Source organism: Culex quinquefasciatus, chromosome 3 (genome assembly GCF_015732765.1).
Source record: "Culex quinquefasciatus strain JHB chromosome 3, VPISU_Cqui_1.0_pri_paternal, whole genome shotgun sequence".
Lineage (NCBI taxonomy): Eukaryota > Metazoa > Arthropoda > Insecta > Diptera > Culicidae > Culex > Culex quinquefasciatus.
The window spans coordinates 134,264,860-134,278,914 of record NC_051863.1 but is presented as its reverse complement, the minus strand read 5'-3'; the positions used below and the strand labels follow the sequence as shown (position 1 = coordinate 134,278,914).

The 14,055-nt window shown below is 37.8% G+C and overlaps 1 protein-coding gene across 1 annotated transcript in view; it reads left to right on the top strand.

The window, feature by feature from the left end:
- The window catches only part of LOC6039413 (cysteinyl leukotriene receptor 1), a 47,664-nt gene extending 35,534 nt beyond the window's left edge, over positions 1-12,130 (top strand). The window contains exons 5-7 of the mRNA XM_038258703.1: positions 10,847-10,956; positions 11,052-11,131; positions 11,741-12,130. Coding sequence (XP_038114631.1) covers positions 10,847-10,956; positions 11,052-11,131; positions 11,741-11,883 — 333 coding nt within the window. The 3' untranslated portion in view covers positions 11,884-12,130. The remainder of the gene's footprint in view (positions 1-10,846; positions 10,957-11,051; positions 11,132-11,740) is intronic.
- The last annotated feature ends 1,925 nt before the right edge of the window (positions 12,131-14,055 follow it).

The following is a 14,055-nucleotide window of genomic DNA, read 5'->3' as shown; positions in this document are numbered from 1 at the left end:
TTCCAAGATAAATATTACCATCTTTTTTTCTATGCCTATCTAACCTTTGTAACTTAAGATTTAATAGTGACTCTGTTCGTCTTTATTACAAAAGGGTTTACTTATTTTACCTAAAAATTTACGTTTATTGTCATCTGAGCATCAAAATACCTAGTACCTAATTTACACACCGAAGAATGTACTTGGCAATAATCAAGGCTAATGTAGGATGAAAAATTGAGGTTAATTCCAGGTCGCTTAAATTATCCCCGTCACGATGATGCCACCGCCGGTGACTATCGTAAATATTCATCAGGCTCTAATGCCTAATATCCAGTGCCGGAGGGGGAAGCATATCTCAGGCTTTATCACACAACGTGTTACGCAAGACGAAATTAGTCTCCGTTTTCCCGCCCGATCGAGCTCACCTTGCTTCCCCACAAGGCCTTCAACCTTGCAAATTGGCGCATTTCACAGTGTGTTGAGGTGCTTCCGAATGATTATGTCGTAAAGTGAATGATGCTGCCATCGACGGAGTCGTGTTTCTCTGTCGAAGAGGCTTTCAAAAGTTGGAAAAGAAGTGTGGCAAGAGTGGGATGTTCACACAAAACTTGAAAAATCGAACATCTATCCGATGGGGGGCACGTGACTTGCTTGGTATTCTGAGAGGGTTGAAATGTCGCCGTTGTTCAATCAGATGAATACGGCGGGAACATCAGACTGATATTTTTTTGTTGATGAGTTTTCAGCATTTACATCTATTCAACGGCTTCAACCGTAATCTTTCAAGATTTGACCTAGGATTTTTTTCCCGGCCGGCATAATGTTTCCACTGCTGACTTTGCATTCAAAGATTAAAAGTCACAGCACTGGAAAGGGGTTGCTTTTGATAAAACTGTGCCTCACCATCGGCTAATCCCTGGTTGGCAACATTGTGTTTTCAGTTTCACTCCTTTAGAAGTAGTTGGTAACAAAAAAAAAATAGTGATGAAAAATCACATAAATTTCAATTTCACATTCATACTCAAAAAGCAATTCCAACCAAGCTGTTGACAGTGATGGGATTTAAAAAAAAAGCCACGATGGGTCCCATCTGCTCGAGACATTAAATTATGATCCACGTGTGAATGAGTATGTGGCTTCATTCAAATCATTCAAAGCATCTCTCTATGTGCTTTGTATGTGTAAGTGTGTGTGTGAGAGAGTGTTATACGCACATCTCCGGGACTCGTTGTGCATTCTTTTACGTGATGAATGTACATGACGTGTGGGTGGAAACACTTAAGCCAAGGCACATCGGGCGAGTTAGGGTTGATTGTAGTTAAACAAAAAATGAAACACTTTATTTATGCTGAAAGTTGAAATTTATAGTACATTTTTTTCAACCTGGGGGTTAGAAATCACAAACAAACTGATATCGTCTTTTTTTTTACATTTTTGAAAGCAAACAAATCATTGTATACTTTTTAACGTGATACGAAACGCTAATTGAAAAACAAACATTTATTATTGAGGGTGGAACCATACGCAATACATTTGGCTCTTTTTAAACTCATATTATTACTTGGTTCAAAACGTGATCAAACTTAAAAAAGTTCCAGGCACATAGAAAAAGTCAAGTTGAATAACCTATTTCAGTCAATGGTTAGGCACCTATACTAAAATAAATACGATATTATTAATTTTTCTCTATTAGAATTTTTTTGGCTAAAATTAAGTTTGATTTGTTTAAGCACAAACTTTTGGTGATTTTAGTTATTTACTCTGTTTATAACTAAAGTTGGGATGTTGAAAAATAAAGAGGACGTTTCGTTCAAAAAGCGGTTAAATTAAAAAACAAATAAATTACAACTAAGTTCTTAAAAAATAATACAGATTCCCAAAAATTCCATCAAACTCACATATAAATTGACACAAAAGTTCACACATAAATTCCCAAAATGTTCCCAAAAAATATTACAAATTTCCTTATGCTCACACAACGTTCTCAAAACCTATAACAAATTCCCAATTTTTTTTTTTCAAATTTACACAAAAAATCCCACAATGTTCAATAAATTTAATAACGATTTCCAACAAATTCCCACAAATTCCTACAAATTCACATATACATTCACACAAACAACTGAAAAAAAATACGAAAATCTTAAAAAAAACTCACGCCACATATCGTAAAAATTTTACCCAAAAACTCCCACAAATTCGTACAGTTTTTTCCTAATTTCATGAAGGTCTTAGTTCTAAGAATTGTTAAGAATTGGATAGTTAAGACGCCTTCCGCAGGTTAAAAAACGGATACAGAGCAAGTCTCTCAGATTTCGGTCATTCGATTTTTTTTAAATGCCATCGGTGTGCCCAAAAAAGCCATTTTGCATCATTAGTTTGTCCATATAATTTTTCTTACAAATTTGGCAGTTGTCCATACAAAAATTATTAATGAAAATTCAAAAATCTGTATCTTTTGAAGGAATTTTTTGATCGATTTGGTGTCTTGGGCAAAGTTGTAGGTATGGATAAGGACTACACTGAAAAAAAAAATGATACACGGTGAAATTTTTTTGGTGATTTTGAATTTAACTTTTTGTCACTTAAACTTGATTTCCAAAACAATAAAAAACACTATTTTAGTTTTTTTTTCTATTTTTTTATATGTTTTAAGGGATATCAAATGCCAACTTTTCAGAAATTTCCAGGTTGTGCAAAAAATCTATGACCGAGTTATGAATTTTTGAATCAATACTGATTTTTTCAAAAAATCAAAATATCGGTCGCAAAAATTTGTCAACTTCATTTTGCCTTCCTCACTGAGTTAAGGCTATAATCCTACTCTAAAAATGAACTTTGTATAAACACGTCGTAGACCCACCTTCATGTATACATATTAGGGTGTTTCATCAAAACAAAAAAGTTCTCAGAATCGGGCAAACCGAGGTTCCCCTAGTAGAGGATACCCATAGGGACTCTCATGCCAAATATCAGCCCATTTGGTTGAGAATTGGCCTGTCCCCAGCGGTTCAAAGTTTACATGTAAATTACTATGGGATTTTCGTGCTTTTCGTTCAATCGTTCCTACAGGTCTGGGGACAAGATGCATTCACTCGGAATAAAGACAGGTGTGTAGGGGATGGTCCAATGAACAAATTCCAGAAGGAATTAGGGTTGTACATTCTGTCCCCAAGGTGCGCATTGGATCGACGTCCGGTGTCTCCAGAATCAACAATTCACCCTTCAAATGTACGCATTGTCCTTAGTATGCTATGACGGCTAGGTGAAAATTACGACGCCCCATGTCAGACGGTGAACACATACATGGTACATACACAAAAGAAAATACAGAAGTTTTAAAAATCATGATGGAAACTCATTTTCCTGGATCCGAAACAGTATCTAATGAAATTGTTGGTGGTGAAAAAGCTGATGATTGTAGACCAAATAACATCACAATGGGAAGCTTCAACTTACCAAACCGTATATTCACTCGATCCAAAGTAGAATGGGCTGTGAATTCTTTTGAGCCGTTCAAATCTCCGGGTTTGGACGGTATTTTTCCGGCTCTTATACAACACGGAGGAAAAAAACTCAATGAATACCTTACACAAATTTTTAAAGGCAGTCTTAAATTAGGACATATTCCTAAAGTTTGGAGCAAAACTAAAGTTGTATTTATTCCTAAAGCAGGGAAAAAAGATAAAACAATTCCAAAATCATTTAGACCAATAAGTCTGACATCAACAATGCTCAAAATTATGGAAAAAATTATAGACGAATACATAAAATCAAAGTTTTTGAAAATTAGACCTCTTAGTAGGTTTCAGTTTGCATATCAGTCTAATAAATCAACAATTACTGCTTTACATGAGCTGGTAAAAAGAATAGAAAACAATTTAAAGGTGAAAGAAATTGCTCTTGCAGCTTTTCTTGACATTGAGGAGCTTTTGATAACACATCGTTCAACTCGATAAAAAAATGTATGGAAAATAGAGGTTTCGACTCTTGCATAGTGCAATGGATAATGACAATGTTAGACAACAGAGAAGTTTTTGCCGAATTGGGGATGTCAACCATAACCGTGAGAACCACAAGAGGATGTCCGCAAGGCGGTGTACTATCCCCGGTGTTATGGTCACTGGTTGTGGATGATCTCCTCGATAAGTTAATAACAACAGGTTTTGAAGTAATAGGTTTTGCTGATGATGTGGTTATATTAATCCGTGGAAAATTTGACCATATCATCTCTGAGCGAATGCAGTATGCACTTAACCTTACCTCACAATGGTGTCAAAATGAAGGTCTAAAAATTAATGCAGCCAAAACGGTTTTGATTCCGTTTACGAATAAGAGAAAGCTAAATCTTAAAACACTTAAGCTTAATGGCTTAGAATTAAAATATTCCACAAATGTTAAATATCTGGGAGTGATTCTAGATAATAAACTAAACTGGAATTTACATTTAGAGCAGGTTATTAAAAAAGCCACAAATGCTCTATGGATCAGTAAGAAAACTTTTGGGAAAACTTGGGGTCTAAAACCCAAAATGATACAATGGATTTATACTGCTATAATAAAACCGAGAATTACATACGCCGCTCTCGTCTGGTGGCCAAAAACAAAACAAACAACAGCACAAAATGGATTAGGAAAATTCCAACGGTTAATATGTATGTCAATAACGGGGCTATGCGTAGTACCCCATCCAAAGCCCTAAATGCATCACTTTATATCCTTCCCTTGCACCAATATGTGCAAATTGAAGCTGCTAAGAGTGCACTAAGGCTAAGGAGAACACAAAATATAGACGAAAACAGTACCACAGAACATTTAACAATTCTATCACATATTAAAATAACCCAAGGTGTTTTTATGACTGAAGACTGGTTGGAAAACAAGTTGGATCTCGACAAACCATTCAAAGTAACGGAGCCTAATCGCCAGGAATGGGAGTCTGGAGGACCATGTGTTCCAACAGGATCGGTAATTTTTTACACTGATGGATCAAAAATGGGAAATAAAACGGGTGCAGGAATTACAGGTCCGGGTATTAGTGTATCTATACCCATGGGTCAGTGGACAACTGTATTTCTAGCAGAAATTTATGCAATATTAGAATGCGCAGCGATCTGCCTGAAAAGGAACTACAGACATGCTAGCATCTGCATTTTCTCAGACAGCCAAGCTGCATTAAATGCTCTAAAATCACCCATGTGCCGGTCTAAGCTGGTATGGGAATGTATACTACTCCTAAAAAAGCTTGCTTCTAGAAACCTTGTACATCTGTATTGGGTTCCTGGACATAAAGGAATAGAAGGTAATGAAAAAGCTGATTCTCTTGCTAGACAAGGCTCGGATGGGTACTTCATAGGGCCTGAGCCTTTCTGCGGAATCTCGAAAAGTGTGATGACAATGGAATTTACAAAATACGAAGAAACAACGATTCAAACACAATGGATGACAACACAATCTTTAAGACAATCGAAAGAGTTCATATCTCCTTCAAAACAAAAATCAAAAGAATAATAACAATGAACAAAACAACCCTAAAAATATATATCGGGCTTATAACAGGACACTGTCCGTCAAAATATCATTTGAAGAAGCTTGGGCTTAGTCAAACTGATATCTGTCGGTTCTGTGACTGTGAACCCGAAACTGCAAAACATCTATTATGTGACTGCAGCGCTCTATATGTCAGACGGAGGCGAATTCTTAACAAGGCAATTTTAAGTCCTGCTGAGATCTGGCATGAAAACCCCAGCAAGGTTGTTGATTTCATTCTGGAAATCTCACCAAACTGGGAGATACCGCATTATCAGCCAATGACAGCTACCCTCAATGGTAACGTGTCATCCTGAAATATGCGATAATAAAATGGGTACACCGCAATAGATCAACTCTATGGTCGCAGTGGTTCTAAACCCAATAAAAAAAAAAAAAAAAAAAAAAAAATGCGCACCTTGGGGACAGAATGGACAACCCTAATTCCTTCTGGAATTTGTTCATTGGACCATCCCATACACGAAAACGAAGTTGACTTTATAGCTGTCGGCCACCATTGCTAGTACCAACCACTAGTGTCTTCCTTTTATCTACAAGGACTTCGCCGCCCTGGGCTCCTAAGTGTATGAAAGTATGGCACGGAGCGACGGCGCCGAATACCCATATTTACACAAAGAATTTTAGAGCGCCCGCCGCGGGATTCGAACCGTCGACCTCTGGATTGTGAGTCCAGTGCGCGGTCCGATTGATCCACACGGGCGGGACAAATCCCCGACTCAGAATTGAAAACTTAACAAATGTCTGTGTGTATGTGTGTGTGTATGTATGTATGTGACCAACAAACTAGCTCATGTTTCTCGGCACTGGCTGAACCGATTTAACCCAAACCTGTTGCATTCGACTTGGTTTAGGGTCCCATAGATCGAGTTTTATACATATTGAAGTTTCGATAAGTAGTTCAAAAGTTATGTATAAAAATGTGTTTTCACATATATCCGGATCTCACTTAAATGTATGAAAACTATGTCCGGATCCACCATCCGACCCATCGTTGGTTAGGTTATGAAAAAACCATTCCAACGAGTCCAAAACATTGAAGATCTGGCAACCCTGTCTCGAGATATGGCCACTTAAGTGATATTGATGTACTTTTTTATTCCGGATCTAAAAAATAGATGAAATGTGTATACAACCCCATCATATCAGCTATTGTTGGTAATGAGTGAGGAAGACTCCAACCACATAGGTGGATTAAGTTAGTTTTTTGATGTAAAATCAAATTTGCAATCAAAAAGTACTGTAGTGAATTTGATAAAGTGCACCGTTTGTAAGTTTAAGCCATGTTTAGGTATTTTTTTGAAAACAGTCGCAGTTTTTCATTTTTTTTTAAATAAGTGCACATTTTGGAGTTGTTGTTGTTGTTGATTTTATTAGGGGAACTTTAACCCTATGGGTCATTCGTCATTCGGTCGTATTTTGGAGTTAGAATGTGGAAAGTAAGAGCGAATTTAGATATTAGAAGTAAAATTTAATTATTTACACAACCTGCTAAAAAATCCACCCTAACGCCCACGTTGTTGTGACCAAGGCACGGATTTATTTCCTCTGTCTCTGTTTTCCTTCCAACGTATGCTGGGGGGAGGGACTTGTGGGAGGTGGTGGTGGTCTTTTAGAAAGAGTGTGAAAGTTATCACATTCACCGCACTGACAAACGCTGCCAGAAGGATGATACTAGCTAACTGAGAAAAGTTGTCCTGCAGCTCAAAAAGATGAAGCAATACCGATGGCTTTTGGATGAGCTGCTATGTGAGGAGGGTAATTTGTCTCACATCGCCACGGCAAATGGGGCTACGAGAGTTGGCTATTAGTGTTTCTTCTCTAAAATGGGCATGATTTATCGGTACATCGTCCATTTGTAAAGTGGGGGGTGTCCTCTCACGCATACGTTAGGATGATTTAGGGGTGGTGGAACCTTAGATATTAAGTTTTATCCTTCACTTTATCATGATTTCAGATACAGAAATAGGTGCTGGGCAAATACTAGGAAATTAATTGAATCTCTTATCGGTAGAGGAAAGGGGATTGGGAAAGCCACTTCAACACTAAAAGGTTTATTTTGCTTATGTCAGAGAAAATGAATGTTCCACTTTTACTTCTTATTTAAAACAAGAGAAAATGAAAACTATGTTTTAAATTAAAAATGGTCCCAGAAAGAGGGGGTAGTGCGTCTGAGTTAGAATGATCCATTCAAATCCTCCCCAATCAAATGGCCTGGGAGATGGAAATTTTGCCGTTTCCGGTTGCTCACAAATCAGTTTTTCAAAATTTCTCCGAAAACTAAAACTCTATTCCTGCACTATCTTCTAGCACTGATTCAATCATAACATTGTGGCATTTCGAGCATTTCGGAGGCAGTAGGTTTGGTCGAATGGTTAAGCTGTCCGCTTCGTAAGCGGGAAGATCATGGGTTCGATTCCCATCTGCTCCAACCTTCCATTGGATGGGGAAGTAAAACGTCGGTCTCGGCCTTGGTTGTTGTTAGGCCGTTAAGAGCGAATTTTTCACCAATATGTAACAGGTCGTATCGAGGTGCTCCGATTTGGATGAAACTTTCAGCGTTTGTTTGTCTATACATGAGATGAACTCATGCCAAATATGAGCCCTCTAAGACAAAGGGAAGTGGGGTAAAACGGGCTTTGAATTTTGAGGTCCAAAAAACCTATAAAATCTTAAAATTTCTCGCATTTCCGTAAAACTTCATCAATTCCAACTCTCTTAGATGCATTCAAAAGGTCTTTTGAAGCACTTCAAAATGTGCCATAGACATCCAGGATTGGTTCTACTTTTTCTCTTAGCTTTTGCAAATTACTGTCAAAAATGGATTTTTTTAAAACCTTAATATCTTTTTGCAGCAGCCTCCAACACCCATACTCCCATAGGTCAAAAGATAGGTAATTACATGGACTATAAGCCTACGGTGTTAACTTTTTGGCCAATCGCAGTTTTTCTCAAAGTTTTTCGATTTTTCTAGAACAAACATTTTACAACGTTAGTTTTTGCCCTGTAGGCCACCATAGCGGCACTTTTTGGTCTCAATTTTGTCATATTCGGAATCCTCGGACAATTTCACGTAAGTTAGAAGTATTGGAGTTGTAAATTTGATATTTTAATTCATTCTAAATGGCAATTTTTCCAATCAAATTTACAACTTCAATACTTCTAACTTACGTGAAATTGTCCGAGGATTCTGAATATGACAAAATTGAGACCAAAAAGTGCCGCTATGGCGGCCTACAGGGCAAAAACTAACGTTGTAAAATGTTTGTTCTAGAAAAATCGAAAAACTCTGAGAAAAACTGCGATTGGCCAAAAAGTTAACACCGTAGGCTTATAGTCCATGTAATTACCTATCTTTTGACCTATGGGAGTATGAGTGTTGGAGGCTGTTGCAAAAAGATATTAAGGTTTTAAAAAAATCCATTTTCAACAGTAATTTGCAAAAGCTATGAAAAAAAGTTAAACCAATCCTGGATGTCAATAGCACATTTTGAAGGGCTTCGAAAGACCATTCCAATGCAACTAAGAGAGTTGGAATTGATGAAATTTTACGGAAATGCGAGCAATTTTAAGATTTTTCATGTGTTTTGGACTTCAAACTTCAATGCCCGTTTTACCCCACTTCCCTTTGTCGTAGAGGGCTCATATTTGACATGAGTTCATCTCATGCATAGACAAACAAACGCTGAAAGTTTCATCCAAATCGGAGCACCTCGATACGACCTCTAGAACAAACCGAGCGATATTTACAAATACTGCCTCTTAAGTCATTCCAGGTGTGGGAGTCGTCTCCCTGCTATAAAAGACAAACAACACACCAAACCAAGCCTGCTCCGGTGGAATCGCTGGCGGCGGTTGGACTCGCAATCCAAAGGTCGTCAGTTCAAACACTGGGGTGGAAGGTTCCTTGGAGTAAAAATAGGTTTGAGTGCTTTCCCCATCAAGCCTTTGTTGGACTCCTAGGATCGAGCAGAAACTTGCAGAAGAGGCCACAAAAGACCTGGGGTTCGTTAAAGTGGATGGTTTTTTTTTTGGTAGCATTGCGGGAGTTGAAGCTAAAAAGCCAAATATCCCTGTGGAAAAACAAGTGTCTGTTTGTTTCGTCATAATATTATAATATTATGTGGGCAGCTCAGCCTTTTGGTCAGCCGTGTGTGTGTGTATGTGTGTAATGTTTGCGTCAATCCTGTTGCTCTTGAGTTGAGTCAACATTTACACACACACACGCACGACATTCTGTGCGCCTTTGCAAACATCAAAAGGACGCACAAATATTTCCCCGAGGGCGCAAATTCGTCCGTATCCTTGCGAAACAATTTCCAAACAAGCTGAACCGATGGTTGGCTTCAAAGTGGTATATCTTGTGATTTTGTTGCTGTTGCATGTTTTTGGAAACTTTTTTGAGTAATTTGTAGAATTATTTTGCACAATTGAAGTTATTAGGATAAATCTAACTTTTATGGAACATTTAAAATGGTAATAAATGGGCAACTAATTTCATAATTTTATTTAAGGTATTTTCCGATATTTTTTTTGTAAAAACATAATATTTTAACAATATTGTAATAAAACATCAATTCTATAAGAACATCTCTTCTTAAGGTCAGGCCACAACAAGGCCATCCTTAAAATTTGGCTTTTAATTATTGTTTTGCTAACAGCTATTTAAAGGAATCGAATTGCAAATCAACAAACTCCCATCCAAATTCAAGAAATTCAAGAAATTCAAGAAATTCAAGAAGGTTTAGAAATTTAAGAAATTCAAGAAGGTTTAGAAATTTAAGAAATTCAAGAAATTCAAGAAATTCAAGAAATTCAAGAAATTCAAGAAATTCAAGAAATTCAAGAAATTCAAGAAATTCAAGAAATTCAAGAAATTCAAGAAATTCAAGAAATTCAAGAAATTCAAGAAATTCAAGAAATTCAAGAAATTCAAGAAATTCAAGAAATTCAAGAAATACAAGAAATTCAAGAAATTCAAGAAATTCAAGAAATTTAAGGAATTCAAGAAAATCAAGAAATTCAAGAAGGTTTAGAAATTGAAGAAATTCATTTAGAACCAAGAATTTAAGAAAAAAAAACTTTTGATTTTTCTTGAACTTTATTTTTTTAAATCTCTTAAAGATCTTTGATTTCTTTTATTCAAATTCTACCAGAACATCCCTATTTAATATACATATTTTCGAGTAATAAATAAATCAAATTGAAGAAAAACTAAAAATAGAATCAAATTTATCAAGTTTATCACAAGATTACTGAGTTCTAAATAATAGCTCCAATTTCATTTTTTTTCTTGAAATGTAATTCCAACAACCAGACGGAACACGCCAACACGATGCTGCTGGTCCAGAACTGCAGCCAGTTGTGCTTCATGACCAACTTTGGCATCAACTTCATCCTGTACTGCGTTAGTGGGCAAAATTTCAGGTAATTTGGTCCAACATTCTGAGTGCATCACTCGTGTAGTTCCACTGGCAAAAAGCTCTAATTGCGATCTGCCTTTTTGTTTTGTTGTTTCACAGGAAAGCCGTGCTCGGAATGTTTCGAAAACGTAGCATGCAGCAGATGAACCTGGAGCAACCGTCGGGTACGCAAATCACAGGTATGCTGGTTGAAAAGTTGTGGTTTTTTAAATGTTCCAACTGCGAGCAAAATCTAGTTTTGCGATGGAATTTTTCCTAGTTTGGGAAGCGGTGAAAGCTTCTCTGAAAAGCTGCCCGTTGCTGTGATTCAAAATTCAGCACTTCAACTTCAGGTCCTGAAAAGTATCTGACTGCATCAATTCGGGCTCTTACTGCGACTCCACAAACTCCTGGGTCAAACTTAAAGACTTGACGACTTGACGTCTTGATGACTTGACGACTTGAAGACTTGACGACTTGACGACTTGACGACTTGACGACTTGACGACTTGACGACTTGACGACTTGACGACTTGATGACTTGACGACTTGACGACTTGACGACTTGACGACTTGACAACTTGACGACTTGACGACTTGACGACTTGACGACTTGACGACTTGACGACTTGACGACTTGACGACTTGACGACTTGACGACTTGACGACTTGACGACTTGACGACCTGACGACTTGACGACTTGACGACTTGACGAACGAACCAAGATTTCAAATTTGTTGTCACAAAATTTCACCTGAATTTTATTCAACCTTACTCAATTACCTTTTTATTTACCTTCACCCTATAGAGTTCGTCCTCCGGAGTGGCTCCAAGATGCGACGTCACACAACGGCCAGCAACAACAACAATCACCCGCCGGAAGCCGCCGTGGGGGACGGAGTGTCCTGGCGCGAGCTGACCGATTATCAAATCACAAATTTTGTAAAGTGAAACGGTGATTGAAGTGAAGTGATTTTTTGCGTTTTCCCCCTCAAACCTTCTTCCTGTGTACAATTTTCCCTCCCCGTAAAAAACAACGAGTCTAAGGAAATTGTTGATATTCTTTTAGTACAAAAATAAATAGATAATGTGAAACGAAACCAAACCCAAAATGATAAAAGAAGGATCAAGAGTCAGTGATATAGAATGAAAAGATAGACAGATGGAACCGTAATAAATTTGAAAGGTACAAACAAAATTTCCTTTTCTGTCTCTCTCTCTCTGTCTGATGACATCCCTCGAAAAATACTTGACTTGGGTTGTTTGCGACAAATGAGATTAAGTAACGTAACTCATGCGATTATTTCCAGCAAATGTGCGTCTTGGCAACGGAAAAAATCTAGGTTGAAGATTCGCTAGAAACCGAAATGAAATCTTCTGAAATCTGTTTATAAAGTTTTGACAACAATGCAGTAACAAAATAAAAATCGTTCCACCCAAACAGAAAAATTAAAGTTATTTCTAGAAAGTCTGTTTGCTGAATAAGTTCAACCAACCCCAACGAATGTTTTGATATCATCAGCATGGTGCGATTTGCTTTCCCCACCGTGGGAGATTCGACAATGAGTTTTCTGGGAAAATCTGACTTGGATTGAATCCAAAAATATGCTGGTTGCTGAGCGCCATTTTTTCCTGACGAGTAGAGTTGTATCTAGCATTGTTTGCAAATTAATAACCATTCAATGCACAGAACGGCAACCGTTGGGTGTTTCAGAATCAGTGATGTTTTGGTTATGTTCAGTGTTAAGAGGCAGAGATTACTGAGAAATATACTGAATGCAGCAGATGGAATAGAGATCATTGAACGAATAGAATTGAGAGAAGGGAATTTAATCCACCAGGCCTTGAGCACACTTATTTTTTAATGTTATCTAATGATATTACAAAACAGGAAATTAGAACTTATTGGAAAGTTTTTTCAAATATCTGACAACAAAATTATTCTTATACAAATCGTGTTAAAAAAATCCTAAAACATTATATCATAGAAGAGTGATGTTAGATAACCGTAAACTTTACTAGGGGTTACCAAAGTATGGCCCGCGAGGTGATTTTTTGTGGCCCGTGGATCCATTTTGGCAGTGCGTGGCCGAATGGTTACGCTGTCCGCTTTGTAAGCGGATGATTCTGGGTTCGATTCCCATCTGCTCCAACCTTCCATCGGATGAGGAAGTAAAATGTCGGTCCCGGCCTTGGTTGTTAGGCCGTTAAGTCATTCGAGGTGTAGGAGTCGTCTCCATGCCATAAGTACAAACAACACACCAAACCAAGCCTACTCCGGTGGAATCACTGGCAGCGGTTGGACTCGCAATCCAAAGGTCGTCAGTTCAAACATTGGGGTGGAAGGTTCCCCCCCCCCCCTTTCGACTTTGGCCAGAGGAAGGGACATAAACTTTGAAAAATATTTGCTGCGGCCTTATTCAAAATTTAAAATTCTATTAAAAAAATTAAAATGTTGATCCATACTTGAAAAAAATATGAAATTTTATTTTTGAATAAGGCCGCAGCAAATATTTTTCAAAGTTTATGCGGAAAATGTCTCATCCGCAGCATTGAGAATAATATAAGTTATGGAACTTCCATGATCGAAGGGGATGGCTCGAAATAAATAACGCTGATGCGTTGAGTTTAACTGTCCAAAAAAATTATAATCGAAAAGTCCCCCAGAGCCTCACACACGAGGTACTGAGGTTTTGCTTTTTGAGCATTAATCGAGCTACTTGCTTTAATCGCGGCGAGGTAAACGAAGTTTAGCTTTGTTCGCAGTTTGGATAACTGTTGTCGGCTGTAATGATGATGTTGGTGGTGTCCATCAATTATGCGCAAAAGCAATTTCCGTTACTTATATAATACCTTTCAACAAACACTTTGATTTTGGGTCCCATCATCATCTTCTATGATGAATCCTGACCAAACACCCTAGCCTACTAACAAATTTTCAGGTTCCTGGCGCTTGTGGGGTGTAAGCACATGGTAAACCAGCTGCCCTAGTAGCAACCTGTGCTAACCGTCCCTTAAAATCAAGATCTACAAACTGACATGGAGGGCGCCGTTAGTGGCCAATGACTGTTACCTATTCGCAATTGATCTAGTTTTAGCAATCATGGTGCTTTATCTTTGCGG